General features: G+C 42.6%; 1 protein-coding gene across 2 annotated transcripts in view; it reads left to right on the top strand.

Moving 5' to 3' along the window:
• The first annotated feature begins 2,995 nt into the window (after nucleotides 1–2,995).
• Nucleotides 2,996–19,727, top strand: part of SHTN1 (shootin 1) — a 55,002-nt gene continuing 38,270 nt past the window's right edge. For both annotated transcript variants that reach the window (XM_059852031.1, XM_059852030.1), the window contains exons 1-3: nucleotides 2,996–3,139; nucleotides 9,877–9,929; nucleotides 16,577–16,637. In XM_059852031.1, coding sequence (XP_059708014.1) covers nucleotides 3,082–3,139; nucleotides 9,877–9,929; nucleotides 16,577–16,637 — 172 coding nt within the window. In that variant the 5' untranslated portion in view covers nucleotides 2,996–3,081. The remainder of the gene's footprint in view (nucleotides 3,140–9,876; nucleotides 9,930–16,576; nucleotides 16,638–19,727) is intronic.

Here is a 19,727-nt window from a genome sequence, read left to right as displayed (position 1 = left end):
TTGTTTTAAATGCTGACTTTTCAAAGTATTGTAACTGGCTGTAAATATAATCAAATAAAAACAAAACCAAAACTTATGAAGCCCTAATATAGAAACTATGGAAGTGAATTCTTTTGATGTGGACATATTACTTTAACTTGAGCAAACAAATAAAATAATGGAAGAATTGACTTGCAGCCTTTGCAGATATCAAAGGGATTGTATGCTCTGTTCTGGCTGCATACAACAGACAGAACATTGTTGGAGGATGAAAATGTCCAGTGCCTTGGCACTGCGCAGGGATAAGCAACCCTACAATGACTCTTTTGCAAATCCTGCTATTACTCTGCATAAAGGAAATTGGTTTGGAAATGAAAGGGAACGATATCGGCAATGGGAAGAGGGACTTGGAAGGAGACCTGTGGCTGAAGGGAAGCCAACAAGGCAGCCCAAGAAAGGACACTAAAAAGTAAAATACTGGCAAAACTGCTCTGACTTAAAGTGGGGGCTATTCAAACCAGGGTCATCCCAGAACTCCAAGGACCTAAATAGGACCTCTGTGTTCCTTCAAATGGAGGCATTTATTGATGTGTGGCTTTATTTGTAGCTTTTAAGTTCAGCTTCTGGTTAGAGAGATTCTGGTCGACTCTTTTCCACTAGGCTGAAAAGCCCTCAAGTATTGAAACTGCCATAACCAAATAATTTGTTTCCTTTTCGCTCAATTAAAAAGATCAAGGGTTTGAGGTCTCTCGTTGCAAAGCACTCTCCTCAAACCTTAGGTCATTTTTTTTCTCTTGTGCTTTCTCCTTAAATTTTTTGTACCAATTTTTAAAGAACTGGATACAGAAAATTTATTTTGGTCCTGTCAGTGTCACAGAAGAAACTTTTTACCCTGCTGTCAACATACCCCCATTCTTTTGCAGCAGTAATTTCTGACAGCACTTACATAATTGCTTGCACTTTGCCTCCCACTTCCTCTACAGAGCCTTCGTTTTCCAAGGTCATTTCCCATTCTTTGCATATGACTAGGAAGACAAATTCATAATTTTGCATTTGGTACAGTTAAAGATGTTTTGTGCTGACTAGCTCAAAATAAGCTGACTAGCCCATGAACTTGCCTCTGCCTTGGGGCATAACACACCTGTGAAACATAGCACAGCTCACATGGTTCTTATGGCTTCTTTCCAGGATGTTACACGTGTCATTAACTACCTGTAGGACAGAAAGTGCTGAAAATCATCCACATAGAGTCTCTTCATGTTTTAAAGGTTTACTAGGTAAAATGGGAAAACTAGAGGATACTGTATGGGAGGAAGGAGGCAGGAGGACTGAGCAACTATTTGTAGCAGGGTCTTTTTCCTTTCACTCTGGTATTTCTAACTAATGTTGCCACGTCAGTGTGTTCTGACCTGCCTGCCACAAGGATTGGTGGATGTTTGCTAAAGAAGGAGGGAGGGAGGCATATGAACTGTACCTTTGCCCATGTCAGTCTGGAGATAGCTGCTGCTCAGCTGACTGCTGCTAGAGCTCAGCAAAATGTATAAACAGAAGCAAACTCTGCATTGCACTTACTGTCAGCCTTGGGGTAAGCTGGGTAGGGTAACCACTTTAATACAGAGATTATGACTGGATCCCCTCCTTTTTCAGATAGGGATCATCAGAGAATAGTAGAGAGAAGTGTGTTCTTCTGAGGTGAACACAGCAGGTCTCTGTCAAAGCCCTCTGCGCTAATGTTGTACCCAAGTTTCCTTTAAGTGCTGGACACTGGCACGTAGTTGCTTTCCCTTGGATCCTCACAAACAGTAATACAAGCTTCCAGAGTTCTTTTAAAACCTCTTAGCTTTCTTTGCACCAAGGCACTCAAACAGCTGTTTTATGTCCCCACCACTCTCTGGGCAAGGACTCCTCGGTGGAAAGCTGTGCTATGCAAGCTGTGCAAAAGGGCACATTAAAAATGCAGCCACACACGGGCAGCAGTGTGGGGAGTAGGGAAGGAGGGCTTAATCCCAGCTCATGGGGGACTGACGCTGTGGGAGACCCTGCCTGGGGTCTGCAGCAGGACCTGGACAGGCTGGATCGATGGGCCAAGGCCAACAGCATGATACCTCAGCAAGGCCAAGGGCAGAGTGCTGCACTTTGGCCACACCAACCCCTGCAGCAGTACACGCTCGGCGAGAGCGGCTGGCAAGCAGCCCGGTGGAAATGGACCTGGGGGTGCTGGTCTGCAGCCAAGAAGGCATCCTGGTCTGTATCAGGAACAGCGTGGCAGCAGGCCCAGGACACTTCCTGTGTCATCAGGGGCCTGATGCTTCCCCTGTACTCAGCACTGGTGAGGCCACAGCTTAAGTGCTGTGTCCAGTTCTGAGCTCCTCAATTCAGGAAGGACACTGAGGTGCTGGAGCGAGTCCAGGGAAGGGCAACAAAGCTGGTGGAGTGTCTGGAGCACATGTCCTATGAGGAGAAGTTGAAGGAGTGGGGGTGTTCAGTCTGGGGAATGCTCCGGGGAGACCTTCTCACTCTACAATCCCCTGAAATGAGGTTGGAGCCAATTGGGGGTCAGGTTCTGCTCCCAGGAAACCAGCGACAGGTCAAGGGGGCACAGTCTTAAGGCAGGGGAGGTTTAGGTTGGACATTAGGAAGAATTTCTTCACAGAATGGCTCATTAGACATTGGAACGGGCTGCCCAGGGATGTGGTGGAGTCACCATCACTGGAGCTGTTCAAAGTCTGAGCGTGGCGCTTGGTGCCATGGTGTGGTTGACACGGATGTGTTCGGCCACAGGCTGGGCTCGATGACCTCCGAAACTTATTCCAGCCGAACTGATCTGCCACTCCGTTCGCAGCCGCGACCCCCGCCCCGAGCGCGTCCCGCCCGGCAGAGCAGCCCCGGGCCGGGCCCGCCGTGCCCGCACCCGCACATGCTCACTGGGGCGCCGCGGGAGTCTGGGCATGTGCAGAGCGGAGCGGGCCGGGCCGCTCGCCGCGCCCGCCGCGCCCCGGGGCTGCGGCCGCCGCCGCCCGCCCGCTGCCAGGTGAAGCGGCGCTCGCTGGGGCGGAGCGCAGCGGGGCAGCCGCCGGCCCGTGGCGGCGGCGGCGGGGCAAGATGAACAGCTCAGACGAGGAGAAGCAGCTGGAGCTCCTCGCCAGCCTGAAGGACCAAGGTAGGGGCGGGCGGCGCCGCCTCCGGCGCAGGAGAAAGCGGCTCCCCCCGCTCCGCCGCGGGCCCGGGCTGCCGGCGGGAGCGCGGCCGCCGCGGGGCGAGGGCTCCGCGCCCGCCGGGGGACGGGGCGCGGCGGGGCGGGCGCGGCCTGGGCGTCCCCCGGCCCCGCTCCCAGGTCCCTTGCTCTGCCCATGCGGAGGGAAATAATAAAAGCCTTAATGAAATAAAGCAGGGGAGTGGAACGTGTTGGCTCTTCCCCATGTGGGCCCCCGCCGCGGCTGCGTCGCCGCCCCGCAGGTGCCCGCTCTGGCTGAAGATGGGTTGGAGTCGATGACCTCGGAGGGCTTTTCCAGCCCCGCTGACGGGAGCGGCTCTGCGAGCGCGGCCGTCGCGGGGGCCGATGGCGGTGGCGGGAGGCGACGGTGCCGCACATGGGCCGCGGATGCTGCCCTGGCGGGGAGCTCAGAGCCCGCAGCACCGGACAGCTCCAGGGGTGACAGCCTGTCCGCCTCGCTGCTCCTCCGAGGAGCTTAGCCTCACGTGGGGCTGAGCCAGGCCGTGCTAACCTGTCAGCCTGTCCCATCTCCCGCTCCGTGCTGCAGGGTCCGGTCCTGGCTCGACCCACCTAGCTCCTGCCGTCCCTGTCCCCCTCATCAGCGAGAAAACTTCCCGCGGATAGCTCAGGGGTGTCCTGATGCGCTGTCGGTTTCTGTAGCACTCTAGTACTTCCATCCTGTGCTGGTTTGGTCCGTGTGTGAGTCACTTTCGGTGCTTTAGTAGGAAAGGCCAAAATTTCAGCATGTTCAGTTTCATGAGTGCATAGTCTGACTCAGAAACTAGAACGCTGCAATATTTAATCCTCTGCACGAAGGTGCTTGGAGAGGAGTTGGGGTGCTCAGGAGCCGTTTTTAGCTCCCCTGTGGTCAGTCTGTCCCTGAGCCAGGTTGATCCAGCAAAGCTGCAGCCTTAGTTAGTCAGGTGGGCACATTAAAACCTTTGAAGAGCTGTCTGAATTGTGAACATCTTCCCATGCACCAAGCGGTCGGTGTTGCCTCCTGTGCCACAGCTGCATGTGCAGGAGGTGTGAAGAAGCCACGCTGGAATTCACATCTGGTATTTCCCACTGCTGAGCTCTCCTGCTCTCCCGCGAGCCGGGGAGGGGCAATTTGGAAAGGAACTATTGGGCAAAGTTGTGTAAAGGAGTGAAATTACAGGGGTGTGATCAGTGCCCATCTTTCTGTCATTCCTTCTGACCATAAAGGTGCTCCATCACTTTTGCTGTATAGCAGAAGCTTTTCCTAACCAAGTTTCATTTGAATATTAATGGACTATTTATGACCTGCTTTGTCACTTTTTGGGTTTTTCCTGTATGCTCAGCTTCGGAAATTCACGATTACCATCAGCACAAGATAGATTCTGCCTTGGAAGGATTCATTAGGTGTAAAATGATAATCTTACAGTTGAGTATTTAGGTAATCTGAGACCAAAAAATACGGCTCAAAATCTGGTTCTCTTGCTGACTGACTGCTTCCCTCCAGTACTGTTGCCTCCAAGAGAGCATTTATTAAAATGACAGTGATAAGTTGCAAAAAAGACAAGTTTATGGTATTCTTTAGAGAAAACTGAGCCTGTTGAAATTGTTTAGAGCAGGGCTTCAGTTCTGCTCTCTGAAAGTCCTCTCCTCCAGTGGGCTGGGTGTCCTTTAATGTCTAAGGAAATTTTACAGGACTAGAGGAATTAGTTCAAGGGAAAGTTACTGTAACTTGAGGACTGGCTGACCCAGATCCACCTGAGCTGTTGAAATAGAAGCTGTACTTGGCAGACCCAGTCCTGTAATGCTCTGTTCTTGGTGAATGTTCATCCTTAAACACAGGAGTTTTGGTGTGTTGTTGTTAGGCTAACATACACTTTTGTGATTATGTGGCTGGTGGGAAAATTGTTTTTTGTAGGCAAAAAGTTAGCCAGTGGGGAAAAAAATTAAAATACTCTTCTGTTTTACATCTTAAAACAGATGTAAAACGTGCCGGGGGATGCCCATGCAAAGAAATGGTAGCACACATAGTTAAAATCAGTAGTTAAGTTGTGTTGACTGATGCCTCTGGTTCCTAGAGTGAAAAACTCAAGTAGTGAAAAGGTAATGACATAAATTAAATTATTCTCTAAGTTAGATAAAATACATTGTTACTGTAGATAAGTAAATTTGCTAACTCTTTATAAACTGTAATTTGGAATAGATAGTGTCCCCTCCATTCTTATTGATAGCAAAACAAGACTATTTTAGATACTACCAACTTCCCTCAAGTAATTTTAGGATGGTCTGTTGGAAGGAGTCTCTTAATTTTCTTATTTATTGCTTCCAAATGCAGATGACACTATTATTTTGGGAATAAATGGAGTTGGTGGAAGGATCTCCTGGATCTGAATATTTGGGGTAATGGGTACACAGGCTTGTCCTAATTTTATTTCGTTCAGAGCTGTGTTCAGCTTCAGGTTTTTGTAGCATTTTGAAGTGTAGTCAGATTTCTGGAAAATGCAAATGGAACATTTGGAAAGGTTTCAGAAGACATTCATTCAGTAGCTGTTGGCTTGGTTTCTTTTTCAGGATGTGTTTTTCTATTCTTGAGAGGCTTGCCTGGCACCAGGTAAATGAAATGTCTGAGGAGTGGTGCCATAGCAGCATCCGTGGCTGACTGCTGTCACATTTCAACTGCTGCTCTTACTTCTCCTCACCAAGGTCAGGGGATTGAACCTGAGGCAGGTGTTTTGTAGCTGCCCACTCAATTCTCAGTGGCAGCTGTGAAGTTCTCTGGGGCTTGGGCAAATTTGCTTGGCTGTTTGGCAGAGCTCTGAGCAGCAACAAGGACACTGAAGCCATCTGTGTGTAAGATACTCTTATCTTTCACCCATGCTGAATTTTCCAAGTCCTGTGTGTTGGACTCAGATACCTGATACTGATCATTCTTCAGCTTGCTCCATTACTAAGTTTAAAGTGAGCATCATGAAGAAACAAGATCTCTGTATTGATGAGATTTTGGACTTAAAAGTGTTGGAGTTTTAATCCTCCAACAAATAGTATTCTGAAATGTCATCGTTTATTACAGCAGTTTCACTATAAATATTACCTGCCTCACTGTAAGTGATGTTTCCAGTGATGTACACTTCTATTCAACTGGCCCTTATATTTCTATGGGAAAGACTTAAAACAAAAAAAGAAGCAGTTTGGCAAAACTTTGTGTTATTAGTGGTTGGTTGTAGAACCTGAGGAATGGTAGCAAACTTGACTAACAGCTGAATCATAACAGTAGTCAATTACCTGCCTGGAAGATTGCCTTGTTTGTCTTTGGTTTTATTGGCACTGTTGGTACCTTGCCCTTAAAGACAGAGTCATCTTCTGCAATAGGCCCTTTTTTGTTCAGTTGAAAATGAGAGTCAGTGATCAAAGTGTCTGGAGTTATAAACTAGGTAAAATTACACTTCAGTACTGTCACAGCCACATTTCTGGTCACTTTGCTAAATTACAGTGGTTAACAGCTGCTGCTAACCACACATATACTAAAGGTATTTATATTGCCTGGATTTTTTTCTTCATTTTCAAATGGTCTAACTTTGCTCTGTGTTTGTTGGCTGGATTTGATGAAGTGTGATGATTTCCAATCTCTAGTCCCAAGCACTCTGGCTCTGTGTACTTTTTTTTTTTTAATTTATGATCTATTTGATCTCTTTAAACTTTTTCCTATAATGTCACTACCTTTGAATAAGGGAACATGTTAAATGTATCTTCTTAGGAAGAGTCTAGACTGCCAATCTGACAGCAATATCTCAGAGCAGTACCTTTTAAATGTATGCTATTGACAAGCTCCTAATGTGGTCTGACAAATTCATTCTACTTTGTGGCAGATGGATAATTTTTATGGCCAGGGGAATTTCTTAGGACACCTTCTTGGCTGCTGTCTTTCCTTCTATAGTCAGCTGCTCTGTAATTTGATTTTTCCTCATGTACCTGTATGTGTATCTTAAGCAGCCATCATTCCCCAGCACAACCCATCCTTCTTGAATGTATTAGAGTTCAGATGTTTTTCCACTTCAGTTTCTTGTGTTGAACCTTATCTTTTTTTTTTTTTTCAGAAACTTGTGAAGGCAAATCTTTTGGTGTGAGCTTAGTGGTTGGTCTTTATCAGGCAGTAGTGTGTTTAGCTTTCCTGCCCTGTTTTTTCAAGGAAGGTGTAAGACTGCAAAATGCAAATTCAGGTCTTAATTAAATTTACTTGTACACACTTTCACAGATTTGAGTGAAATCAAGGCATATAGGGACACAGATGCAGGAGCTGACTTACCGTATTTGTACCTAACACTTAACTTTGTGTACTTACACAGGTGCTTTTTATTTATTTTTTAAAGATCTGTAAGGTAATTGAGCTGTGTAGGTTTCAGCAAATGCAACTGATATCTGACCAAAAGCTTGGTTTGCCCATGTAAGCTTTAGGCCTGATAATAGGTTTGTGTATTGTGAGTCAGGATTTGGAGTCATTGTAAGGTGCTGAGTGTAATGCTGTCCCATAGATTGTCCTTAACAGAAGGAAGTGTTAAAAATGCCACCCAGGCATTATTTGAAAATAGTGTGCCCTGGCTGGTGCTGCTGGAGCCTCACTGCATCCCGTTGAAATACTGGTAAGTTGGATTTAGCAGAAGGGATCTTTGAGCCTAAAATGGTGAACAAGGGGAAAATTGATTCCTTTTGGCTTTTTTTTATCCTTTTGACAGCCCTTCACAGTCTTGTGCATGCTGTACATGTAGGAGGCCATTTTTCTTTGAGGGTTTTCAAAACACTCTTGGCCTGATTCTTCCTGTTCCCTGTGCACTGGGAGGAGCAATGTGGTGGCAGCAATTCCATGAAAGCTTCTGGTGCTGACAGGGGTAATTCTGTCTCTAATGATATATCCAAAAAGCCAGGTGTTAGTTTACTTCTGCCAACAAAATATGACTTAATTGGGATAGCTTGTTTCATCTGGAGCAGAGCACTTCTTGCACCATCAGCTCTTTCTCCTGCCTGTACCAGTAAAGACATGCCTGGTCCATGGTATGGAAGCAAAAACAGTGGAGTGACGCTTGCTTGGACAGCTCTACTTATTTTTTGAGTAAATAAGTGGATTTTAAATCCATTACTTATTGATTGGCATGGAATGGCTCTCAATTGACTGTAGAGCTGCCCTGGTTTGCAGTATAAGTACTGAAGTATATGCATGTAGCATTTTTAAAGTTTGGGTTTTTTTTTTTCCTTCAACTTGTGTTTTTTAGTATGCAGCTTTAGGAAAGGGGTTGATTAATTTTTTAATAAAAAGAGTAGGAAGAGTCACCACCTCACTCTGTGTGAATGAAGGTGTCTTTCCTGTTGTTCATTGTGAATTATAGTCATTATATACCTTTACCCTTACAGCCTTGTTTTAGTCATAAGTCCTATTCAGCCATAGTAAGTACCTAATATATAAAACATCTAATTTAGATAATACTTACATTTTGTTAGCAAATTCAGGTTCAGGAGACACAGGTTCACAACTGAAAATCAAAAGACTCAGTTATAATTAAAGGAGCTTCTGCATACAAAGTTACCTGCTTAGTTTAATACTGATAAAGGGTATTGATGTGTTTCCAGGACAGTCCCTTCTGGCCAGCTGAGCTGTGGAGTGAGTAGTTGGTGAATAAGTGAAGCCACTGTTGTGAAGGAACATGCTGTGTTCACTCATGTTGGCTCTTTTGGGGTTTTACTCTTTTACTGTAAGAAATAGCGGGGTTGGCTGAGAATACATTTTGGGTGGGTTAGCCCAGAATATTCTGTTATTTTCTCCTTCAGGGCTAATGAGTCAGGGCTCTCTGTTCATGGAGTGTGTGAAGAGAGCTGTTGAGGGTGGAGCAAATCTGTATTTACATTTTTCAGTCCTTTGTAAAGTATTGAATGTCAAGAATAACTTTGCCTTAAAGGCAAGCAAACACGAGCAGTTTTCAAGTATGAAGAAACTTGAATTGCATCTGTTGGTACAGTTTGCATTCCTTTTCTTGCCTCTGAATGGTAGAAGTCTCTTCCCTTATTTTCCTGAAGGGAACAGGAATAGCTTGGCAGTGGAGCAGTGACCAAGAGGCACAGCCTTTGTGCTCCTGTGTAGGAAATATATTGTTTCACCACTGTGGTTTCTTGTTTGTTCAGCTACCTGTTGGGTTTTTGTTGGTTTTTTTTTGTTACTTTGTTGTTTGTTTTTCCTGCTTCTTGGGCATCTAATTTTGGGTACATAAGGAGAAGTGGGGACAAAGTAAAGGGATGGATGGGAGACCCTTGTTTTACTGGTGCATGGATCAGCTGCTCTGCAAGTTCCCATGTATCACACCAACCATTCTTTCTAGGATTGATCTGTAACCTGAGCCAGTGTGGATTTGAAATGGTCACTGCAAACCAGTATATCCACCTTCTAATTTTTGAACTCAATCAATAAGATTGTTTAACTCTGCATTGATCAAAAATTGATTGTTTTGGGAGCTACCATCTTCTTCAGACACTTCCTAATTGCTTCAATTCTAGAGGGCTGTCCAGTTCATAGGATATTAACAGGCTATTAATGAAGTTTATGACCCATGTTATTTAAGAAGTCTGCATAGACAAACAGAAGAGTTTTCAATTTAATCAAATGGAGAGCTAATTTGGGAAGAGGTACTGCTGTATTAACCTTTTTTTTTTTCCCCTTTGTGTAGCTATTGGTGAATATGAAGAGCTTAGAGCAGAAAATAAGAAAACGAAGGAAGAGGTTTGTATGAATCAATTATTAATTTAGTACTGAAATGCCTTGTGGACTGTGGCAGATTGCTGACTGCTTTTTTGAGTTCACTCAATAATAATAAATATTACTTGTACCTATGTGTTTTATGGAGCAATAAATGCAACTCTCACAACTGTTCTGGCTGTCCTACTGCAGAAAAGTTCCTGTAAATATATTTTGTGTGGTTGCTGCTTTACCAGGTATGTCTGTGATAACAGTGGGAGAATAGACCAAGTCACGTGTTCAGATAAAATTGTTTCTCTGTGATCTAAGTCTTGTTTTATTACAACTTCATTTGCACAGGGGACTTAATTACTGAAAAGAAAAAAAAAAGAGAACAACTTCCCTCAGCTTCTGAACATTCATAATGTAGGAATATGATTTCTGAAGGTAGAGAGGAATGCAGGGGAGTCAGCGCTACACTGTATTGTAAGCAAAATTCTCCTTCTCCAGTGAGTGAGTTGAAGATGTAAGTAATCTGTTAGTTTTTAAATCCCTGTTAGCTGCCAAGAGCTGTAGGTTTAATTCAGCTTCTTCTGAAATCATTTTGGAATGGCCGTTTTTAGTTACAAATGTTTCAGTTCAAGGCTGTATTGAGAAGAGCTTGTCCTTAACTCTTTTCTTACTTGATACTTATGTTCACTTATGATTCAGCAAAGATCATGTGTATTTCTACTGACAGCACAATGTACTTCATTCCCTCCTATCCTCCGACCTCCTTGTCCTTTTCAGTTTGCTTGTTGCTGCATTCCTGTTCTGCTGATCTTATCCCAGGAAATCTGTCCTCTCTCTTTGCTGTTTGGAGGAAATGCACAGAAGAAAATGAGAATAAGACTGACTTAGACCAAGACTCCATCCAGCCCAGAATGCTGTCTCTGACAGCAGAAAGGGAGGCATGTAGGAGCATGTTTAACACCTGGGCAGGTTTCTCTTGCAGTCTCCAAACCATTGCAGCTTGGGAGGGATTTCAGCATCCTGCCCTGCACTGCTCTTTTCCTTTAGCTTGTCCCATGCTGGCTGTTGGCTTCTGTCACGTGTGGGGAGTGCCATGCCAGGACATGTGTGCACCCAATGAAAAACAGGCTTCCCAGCTCTGCCCTGAACCCAAGTTACATCAGCTTTGGTGTTTCTTCAGCAAAGCTTTGTTTAGCTTGGGAAGGGAGGAGTGGGGAGACTTCCCTTGAGCTATGTTTTTATTTAATTTTTTTTTTCTTCAGAGGGAATTTCAATGAAAAATTTCATTTCTGAAATTGAGATGGAATGAGATGTTCTGAGGTTGTTTTTTCCATTCTGCTCTTCTTGCCTCCTTGCTCCTCCCTCTCACAAGGCTTCTTTCCTACAGCTGCATATCTCTAGCTACTCCTGTGTGTTTCATCTGGAGGCTGCTCTGAACTTTTGCAGAATTCTTGCATAACACCCAAAAATCCCCCAAGCCTGAGTGTATAGGGATTACATTCCTAGCTGAGCAAATCAGTTAAACACGTGCTCAGGGCTGGATTTTCAGTTGTTACGCAAGTTTTCTCTCCAAAAACTCCATCCTGCAAACTGGTGTGCTTGTGTAAGCAGTCATGGTTCATTGTTCAAGTGCTTGGACTCAACCACTCAAGTGGTTAAGTGTGAGGCTCTAAGTGCATTTCTTCCACCGAAAAAAAAAAAAAAATGTTCATGGTTATATTTGTTTCCAGTGCCAGTACTGGAAGAAACTATTCCTTGTGTTATGACAGGGCAGAGTAATCCTAAAGGTCCTTAGCATCTCTTGCTTTGTATCTCTTTGTGCTTTGCAGGATCAAACCTGCTGCTGAAAAAATGTAGCACAGACTTTCTCTGCCTGTGGGTCTGGGAAGTTGTGGGTGACTTCTGTTCCTATTTCTGCCACTGTCTGTCACTGTGAATGTCAGCAAATGGCTTCCTCTGTATCAGCTGTGGTCACATAATTGCGTGGATAGGAGAATGAGGTGTTAATTTTTTTAGCAGGTGACTTGCAGACTGTGTGTGGAAGGTGCCACAGAGGAATTAAATAGCAGTGTGTGTGTGTGTGTGTGTGCTTTTGGTACACTTGATGGAATACTTTCCTAAGTCACTGCTGTGCTTGAATGGCTCTGAAAGATGAGCTGTGCATGCAGAAATTGTCCTAGTTTCCATTAGACACACGGAACTTAGTGGATAATGGGCAGGTAACTTAAGATATAATTTTAATTTTTGAAAATTTATGCTCTTTGTTCCATATTTTTCCTTAAAATTAGGAAGTCAATTGACTTTTACATGGATTACATTGTTCAAAGCACTGCTGCTTTGAAAGGGATGCTTTGAAAGGGATGCTAATAACCATGAAAATTCAGGAGCAAAAGACAAGATCTTTCATTCACAGTGTTTCTTCCTCATTGTCGTGCAAAACTGCCAATTTGGAGACCACTGGTGGAGTCTCTGACAACATTTCCCCAGACATTTTTTGTTAGTGTTTTAAAATACTTTTAGAAACAATGGAGGCAAAATTATATTGGCAGATTACGTCTCTTAGGTCACCTTTTTTTATTGATGTAGCCAAGAAAACAGTCATACCAGCCCCCCAAAAATGGATAACTAATGTTCATCTGCACACAAATGTGGGTAACTTAATATGCAGTTCTGACATATTCAGAGTCAGATCATGAATAAATATTTGACTACTTGCTAATCAGACAGAAATGACTCTGAACGCTGGTTTTGACAGTGTTTTGTCATGCTGCCAGTAGGGGGAAAAAAAAGCAAGACAGCTATCCAAAACAGTAGGTGTAATTCTGTATCTCTGATACATCATTCATGGTGTTTGCTCTGCTAAAGCACACGGGTGGAGTGGATGATATGTTTTGTCACCAAGTGGGAATGGGGAAGGGATTCTGCCTTGATGCCATGCTCATTGTTTCTCTGAGTAGAGTACTGCAAATGTCATTGGATACTTTTGAGCACTGCACCAAACTCACAGTTTTAGAACAAGCATTAAATCTGCATACATTTCACAATCTGTGTAAATGGGAAAGAATTGTCTCTTGTGTTGCTTAGCAATGGTTTAATTGACTAAATGACTACTACGTGAACTTCTTGCATCTTAATATCTGGGCTGAACAATCTGCCTGTTGTTTTTGCCCTTTGAAGGCCTTTTACTGAAGTTTGTAGGAGCTTATGTGCAAAATAGTTGGCAAAAAAGAAGCCTGTTAGTAGAGAATAGACAAGAAACTAGAAATTAAAATATTGCCTTGTGTATTAGCTACCTAGAAGGCTAAAATCTGAAAGGAGTGGGATTGACAAATCTTCTGAACTTGTGCCTGCAAAGATGAAGAATATATGGAGTTATTCACAAAATTAATTTTGGCAACTGGACTGTTAATTTCTAAAAATGCAGGTGCAATGTATTTTTACTGCTGGGAGATTATCACTGAGCCCTGTAGCCAGTTCAGGACTACAATATTCTCTGATTACATTGTTGGGGTTTTTATAAGTGAGATAATGGTGGTATAAATATTAGATTACTAATACTAAATATGTTAAATAAAATAGAATAAATGCTTATTTTACTTTGCAGAGAAGCTGGAGCTCTTAAGTTAAAAACTGAAAATTGACTGGCAGTCTAGGAGCTACAAACTTTAATTTTTATTCAAGGTTTAGACAACTTTAATTTGGAGCTATCCCATAACACTGAAAAGGGGAAGCTTAGTAAATACAAGGAAACTGTTTCTCCTTAGCAGTTGCATGTGCTTGAATGTATAAAGTGAACAGTAGATTTTATAGTAACATTACACTATTTGCCTTTTAATATTTAGGAATAGTGATACTTTTGTCCATTATTGATTCTACTGTATATACTTCTATTATAGATAATTCTACTATATATTGTATATATCATTGATTATATTGTATAATTTTTTATTATGAAGGAAGGAAGTATTTTTTATTATGTGAGGAAGGATGTGTGTGTAAGCACCTTGTGTGCCAGTCTTGCTTCCCCCTGGGTCATGTGTTTTTCACACTGTGGTGTATACACTATTGCCTTTTTGAAAAGTGAGATGGTTATGAGCTTTTAAGACTTCTGTGGAGCATTTTATTAGCAGCTCATATGTCTAAATTTTGATTTTTAAACTTTTCAGTTTTAAAGGTAAGGTCAATTTATTTTAGAGGGCGACAGTATTTTTTATTATGAAACATAGTTTATAGGCTTTTTATTTTTGTGTAAATTTCAAATTTGAAACAGTTTAAGTAGTTAAAGAAAATCTCAAATTTTTCTAATTCTTAGAAGATAAACTAGGGTATTTTTTGGAAGGACCTGTAACAGCTCTGCTTGCATGGCTCTGATTGCCAGACAGAAGGCAAAGTGCTTTCCATTGATCATTTCAGCAAGGGCAGCAATCTCCCACTCTCCTTTTCTTCTTCTTCTTTCATGCTGAAGCACAGTAGCAGCAAAAGAAAGGTATTGAGAAAACTGCAACTGGGAGCAGGAATTGCTCTGCAGAGACCCAAGCCTAGAGACCCTGATTGTGCAGAGAAATGTGGCAGTTATGAGGAGAATAGTCAGCTTGCCGTGGTCCAAATGGAGCTCTCTCTGCAAATAGCACTCGAGGTGAAGTGGAATAGGTCATTTAACTTCCCCTTTCACTGCACAGGGAAAGCTGCTTTGCCTTACAGCCTGCTGCCTGGAGGATTTTGAAAGGAGTTTTTGCTGCCTGGAGGATTTTAAAAGGAGTTTTTCCTGTCGTTGGGATAAGGGAGTGTGCTATGTCCTCTACATCAAGGTTTTCATCAGTAGGAAAGTTGTTGACTTCCACAGGCAACAGATGAGATCCTTAAAATGCTAATGTTCCTGGTTTTTAAATTAAGCATTGAAGGCATTTGCTCACTTAATGTGCAGTGGGCTGAAAGCCTGCAGTGTGCAGAAAAATCATGTGTGGGTGAAATATGTCATTGTGGCTCCAGGGTCTTTCTTGGGAAATCCAGAGAGGCAGCAGCTCCCACCAGTTCCCTTTTGTGGCAGAACTGGGCTCGGCAGAACAGCCAGAAACACCTTCTGCATCTTTCACTGACTTCTGCTCTTACACTGCACTTCTGCCACAAAGGTAACCCAGATTTTTGCTGAGGAAATGGAGGGAGGGCAGCGAGAGTCATGCAGAGATTTCCCTTCCCCACCTCTCCTCTGCAAGATTCTCTTTACAGGTTCTTTGTTAACAGGGCCCCGGGAAATGGTGAGTCCTTGTCCAGTGCTGCTTGCTCAGCATGTCTTTGCTCCTTCTGCAGCTCTGCCTTGTTTCACAGTCCTCACAGCAGCTGGTGACTGACCTGTCCCCCTACTCAGCCTCTGTCCCCTGAAGCCTCATCAGTGCCATGAGAAGAGAGATTGCTTCTTGAGTGCAGCTCCTTTTGCTCCCACAGATAGCCAGCAGCTTCCCCTGAGCCAGCACCAGTGGCATCCTCGCCTTGCCCATGAGCAAATCCTTCTTTGGGTCTCATCCAAGGTCGTCTGTAGCTGATAGAAGAGTTCTCTTGAATTTGGCTGTCTTTGAATCAGACTCTCCCCCTTCTTGTTGCTTAACAGCAGGCTCCTTTCCCAGCTAACTCAAAGTGGCTCCTCATGTGGAAAAACCGAAAATCGAGCAAAATCATTTCAGTTCAGGGTTGGTGGGGGTTTTTTGGTTTTTTTTTTTTTTTTTTTTTTGGTTTTTTTTACCCAGTTCTGTTCCAGTGGCCACCATCCTTGTAATTGGAGTTGCACTATAAGGAGCTCAGTCACACAGACCTCTTCCAGAAGTTAACTCATGGTCTCAGGTTGATTTATTGCTGTGAACATGCCCAGCCGTGTGTGAGGAAGGATGTGTGTGTAGGGCACCTTGTGTGCCAGTCATGCTTCCCCCTGGGTCATGTGTTTTTCACACTGTGGTTAATCACTGACTGCATCTCTTGTGAATTTTACTCATTTCTTTGAGTTCTTTCATTTACTTACAGAATGGGTTTTCTTAGAGAACACTCTTTCACATCTGTTTTATTCTTTGTGAAGAATCCGTTCCATCATAAGATCAGTGATTGCAGGCCTGTGTAGTGTTAGTAATAATAACCACAAAATTTATAAAACTGAGGTGATAGGAGCTCCTTAAAGCATGAACACGAGTGCATTTCTCTCTACAAAGCTAAACTTTGCTCATGATGTAATGAAATTAAACAGCATGTCCCTGATGATTGGCTTTGAGGTTTTCCCTGCACATAGTGGGTATAGAAATGTAGGCCTCTTTTCTGAGTCTATTTGTGTTAAAGAAACTACACCTAAAGCCTATTTTTGACATGCAAAGTATTGCTTCTTCTGTTGGTGTAACATGGATAACTGCTTATATCAGTTTTGGATAATGTGTCTCTTTAAAATATTTTCAGAGTAGCTCTGAATCAGAACCTAAACCAAGTACAGTGTGCCAGTTTGGCTGGGAAGTACTCTGAGTAATGAATTTTTTATGCATAATTTCCACTGATGTTAGATGGCTGAAAGGAAAAAGAAATGCTTTGATAGGCTTCTGTACATTATTGTGCTGGCAATTGATCTTGGTTGATTTTGCATGTTGTGACTGACTGCTAATTAAATAACTGGGATCAGTGTTTCATTTCAATTTTCTTTTTTCCTACAGTGTGACAAAATCAAGCAAGAACGAGATGAGGCTGTCAAAAAGCTGGAGGAGTTTCAGAAAAGTAAGCTGACAATGTCAGTGGGATTTTCTTGACGTAGACAATTATGAACATTGTTCTGCACACTCTACAGCAGTGTTAAGAATGCTGAGATTCAGGTCCACTTGCTGTTTCTCCTTGCAAGCTGAGTTTAAGCAGCTAATCCAGTGAGACTTTGCCCACAGTAGTCAGAATAAATGCTGTTACAGCATTTGTGCTCTCTGGCATCGGTAGTCACTCTCAAGGTGCAAAGTGGTGAAAATACAGTGGTGCAAATGTGGCTCTATCTCACCTGGATTCTGCAGGTGACTTTTGGAGTGATGCATGCTTGGAGTGAGTGGGATTTGATGCTGAGATTCCTAATAATTATTATAATAATATTAATAAAAATGGCAATTCTTTTCATGAAGGAGTAATACTACTTCAAGCATAGACACACCAGGAAAGGTTTTTAGGATTAATTGCTCTCATGTGCTAATTTTTAGAGCAAGTTCTGTCTCGTCTGGGCTGTGAGAACCTCAATATTCAGTTTTGCACTTTTATGGTAATGGTTCTATTGAAACTGTATGGTGTCTGGAAGCAACAAAGCACATCTAATGGGAGTGGAAGTATCCTAGTGGAATAGCTCCTTAGAAGAGACAATTACAATGGGACTGTGGTCTGTTACGTCTGGTTTGTGCCAGTACAGTGAACTGCACGGTGAAGCATCAGAAATGTGGATGAAGTTAATGCAGGAGAAGGAAATCACATGGTCTGTACTTTTGTGTGACTGTGTTAAAGAGGAATTTGCTCACTTCTGTTTTATAATAGTTCGTGTGATACAATTATGGAAAATAATCTGAAATCAACAGGAATTGTCTACTGCCTTGAATGATCCTAGGTAACCAAGAATGTTCTCTAAGAAGTACAATTCCTCTGGAAAAATGGCTGCCTGTTTTGTTTTTGTTATGATATGAGGAATACTGGAGTGTGGCAGAAAATGTCAAGTAGTTAAGACTTAAAATTTGAGGTAATATTTGATGTTGTAAGATTTTATAGGTTTCTTTTATCTTCCTTTCACATTTTTAAAAGACATACCTTGTAAACATAGTGATAAAATGCCAGGAATATTAGGATTTTAAAGCAATAATAGAGCCCATTATTTAAACGACAATATAAAAGGCAATTATATTGATGAAGAGCTACATTGGCTTTGTGTCTGTGAATAAACTTGGCCTGTACTCAGCTTCTATTTGTTCTCCTGGCATAAACACATATTGTGTGTGATTCCAGTTTAATGGGGCCCCGTTTGTATGCCAAGCAGCTGCATTTTAGGCCCTATTGCGTGATTTCATAGCTCTCTGAAAATTGGTTCTATTGAGCACGAGAGATAGAAGGTGGTGGTGGGGGGGAAAGCTTCAACACACAATCATTTCTTTTCAATTGGAGCCAGCAAGGTTGATGACAACATGACCATTGTGTTATAATGATAAGACCACTAAGGATCTGTACCTCTCATCAAGGCTTTCACACAACAGCAGATACAATTTAATTCACTGCTCTGTCAGCAGTGCTGATACCATTATGCCGTCTGTCTCCACAGTTATAATCACTGTCCTCCGAGAAATGCAGTTGAAATGATCTTGAGCAGTCAAAGAAACTCTCAATTAAGGCTGCCACTTCCAATGTGTCAGATTGTGTCTTATGCACTTGGTACAATTTTCACTTCCAATCCTGTTTATTTACAATGTCTACCAGTAATTATGCTTAACATGTCATTTAGTGAGGGTGCCCCTGCCAAGGAGATTGTTGGGTGCTGCGGTACCATTGAGGGGGAGTTTCTCGCAGTCAATGCCATCAGCGGCTTTTAGTCCCTGATGGGATGCAGTAGTAATGTTGATAATGCAAGTATCGTGCTCATCAAGTCATAATTAGATGCCACTCAAATGTGCCACTTGTAATAACAGTGTTGATTCATGTTTTCTCGGTGACTGCAACTACTAATTAGTTAAGTGGTTTTTGGTTGGCCTGCATTTGCCGCGGATTATTATTACCCCTGAAAAAAACTGTCAAGGTTAGAGATGTTTCAGGCCACTTAGTGCTTCTTTATGAATATTAATATTAACATAATAAGAACTTTGGACAGACTTAGGAAATAATATATTTTTTGTATTTAATTTGGGAAGACTTTTTTCCCCTGAGTTAATCATAATTGCAGGTTAATTAAGTTTAAATGAACCAAGAGTAATCCCTAGTTCTGCCATGAGAGCCCGATCCTTGTTTCCTAACTTTAGCCTTGCTTGAGGCCCTTAGATTCCTGTCTATAAAATGGGAGCAGCTCTGTATCTCCACTGCTCCTTCATCCAGCCCAAAGCATCTCACTGCTTAAAGCTCCCAGGGCTCAGAAGAACAAAACCAGAAGAGACTGGGAGATGTACTGCCTGAAACTTTTCCTCTCTCAATTGTATGTCTTGTGTGTCTCTCAAATGTAGCAGCTGGTAGGACACGTTTGGAGCAGATTATTTCTCCATAGTCAGGAGAAATGGAAATAAAAAGACAAAGGTCTGGTTGCACTGCTGGTAGAAGACATCATGTTAATGTAGTTTTTAGACCAAGATTTACCAGTACACTGCCCTGCCTTTTCTTTTTTGTAGATTTTGGGTCTTTTGTGCAGCTGCTTAGCAAACCAGTGTGTTGCTAGTTTCCTCTGGTAACAAGAAAACTTCAATAATGAAAACTTCAGTTGATGTTAAATATAATGCTGCATAAATAACATTAGTTAATGACCTTCTTTTTGCTACCATGAAGTCCTGTTTTGTAATTATTAAGATGACCTCTGTATATCAAAGATGGCTTAAATAGCTCTCTTCACTCTTTGGTCAAAACTCTTGGAATAAGGCAAGGGGAGTTTTCTACCCAGTGGTATAAAATCCCTAGGTTTTAAAGCTTATCTTGATGAAAAAGGGAAAAAATACTAGAAAAATTCCTGTGTGTTTACACTGTATTTTCCAGTCTTGTTCTGGCCCCAAAGTGTTGTTCAGCTTCAAGTTGTTCTTTTTTGTGCATTGAAATCCTGACGCTGGGCTGAGGAGGAATTTGTGCCATGGAATGGCTTGCAGAATTAGGGTCTAGGCT

The sequence above is a fragment of the Haemorhous mexicanus genome, chromosome 7, assembly GCF_027477595.1.
Source record: "Haemorhous mexicanus isolate bHaeMex1 chromosome 7, bHaeMex1.pri, whole genome shotgun sequence".
NCBI lineage: Eukaryota > Metazoa > Chordata > Aves > Passeriformes > Fringillidae > Haemorhous > Haemorhous mexicanus.
This window is presented reverse-complemented; position numbering and strand designations above follow the sequence as displayed.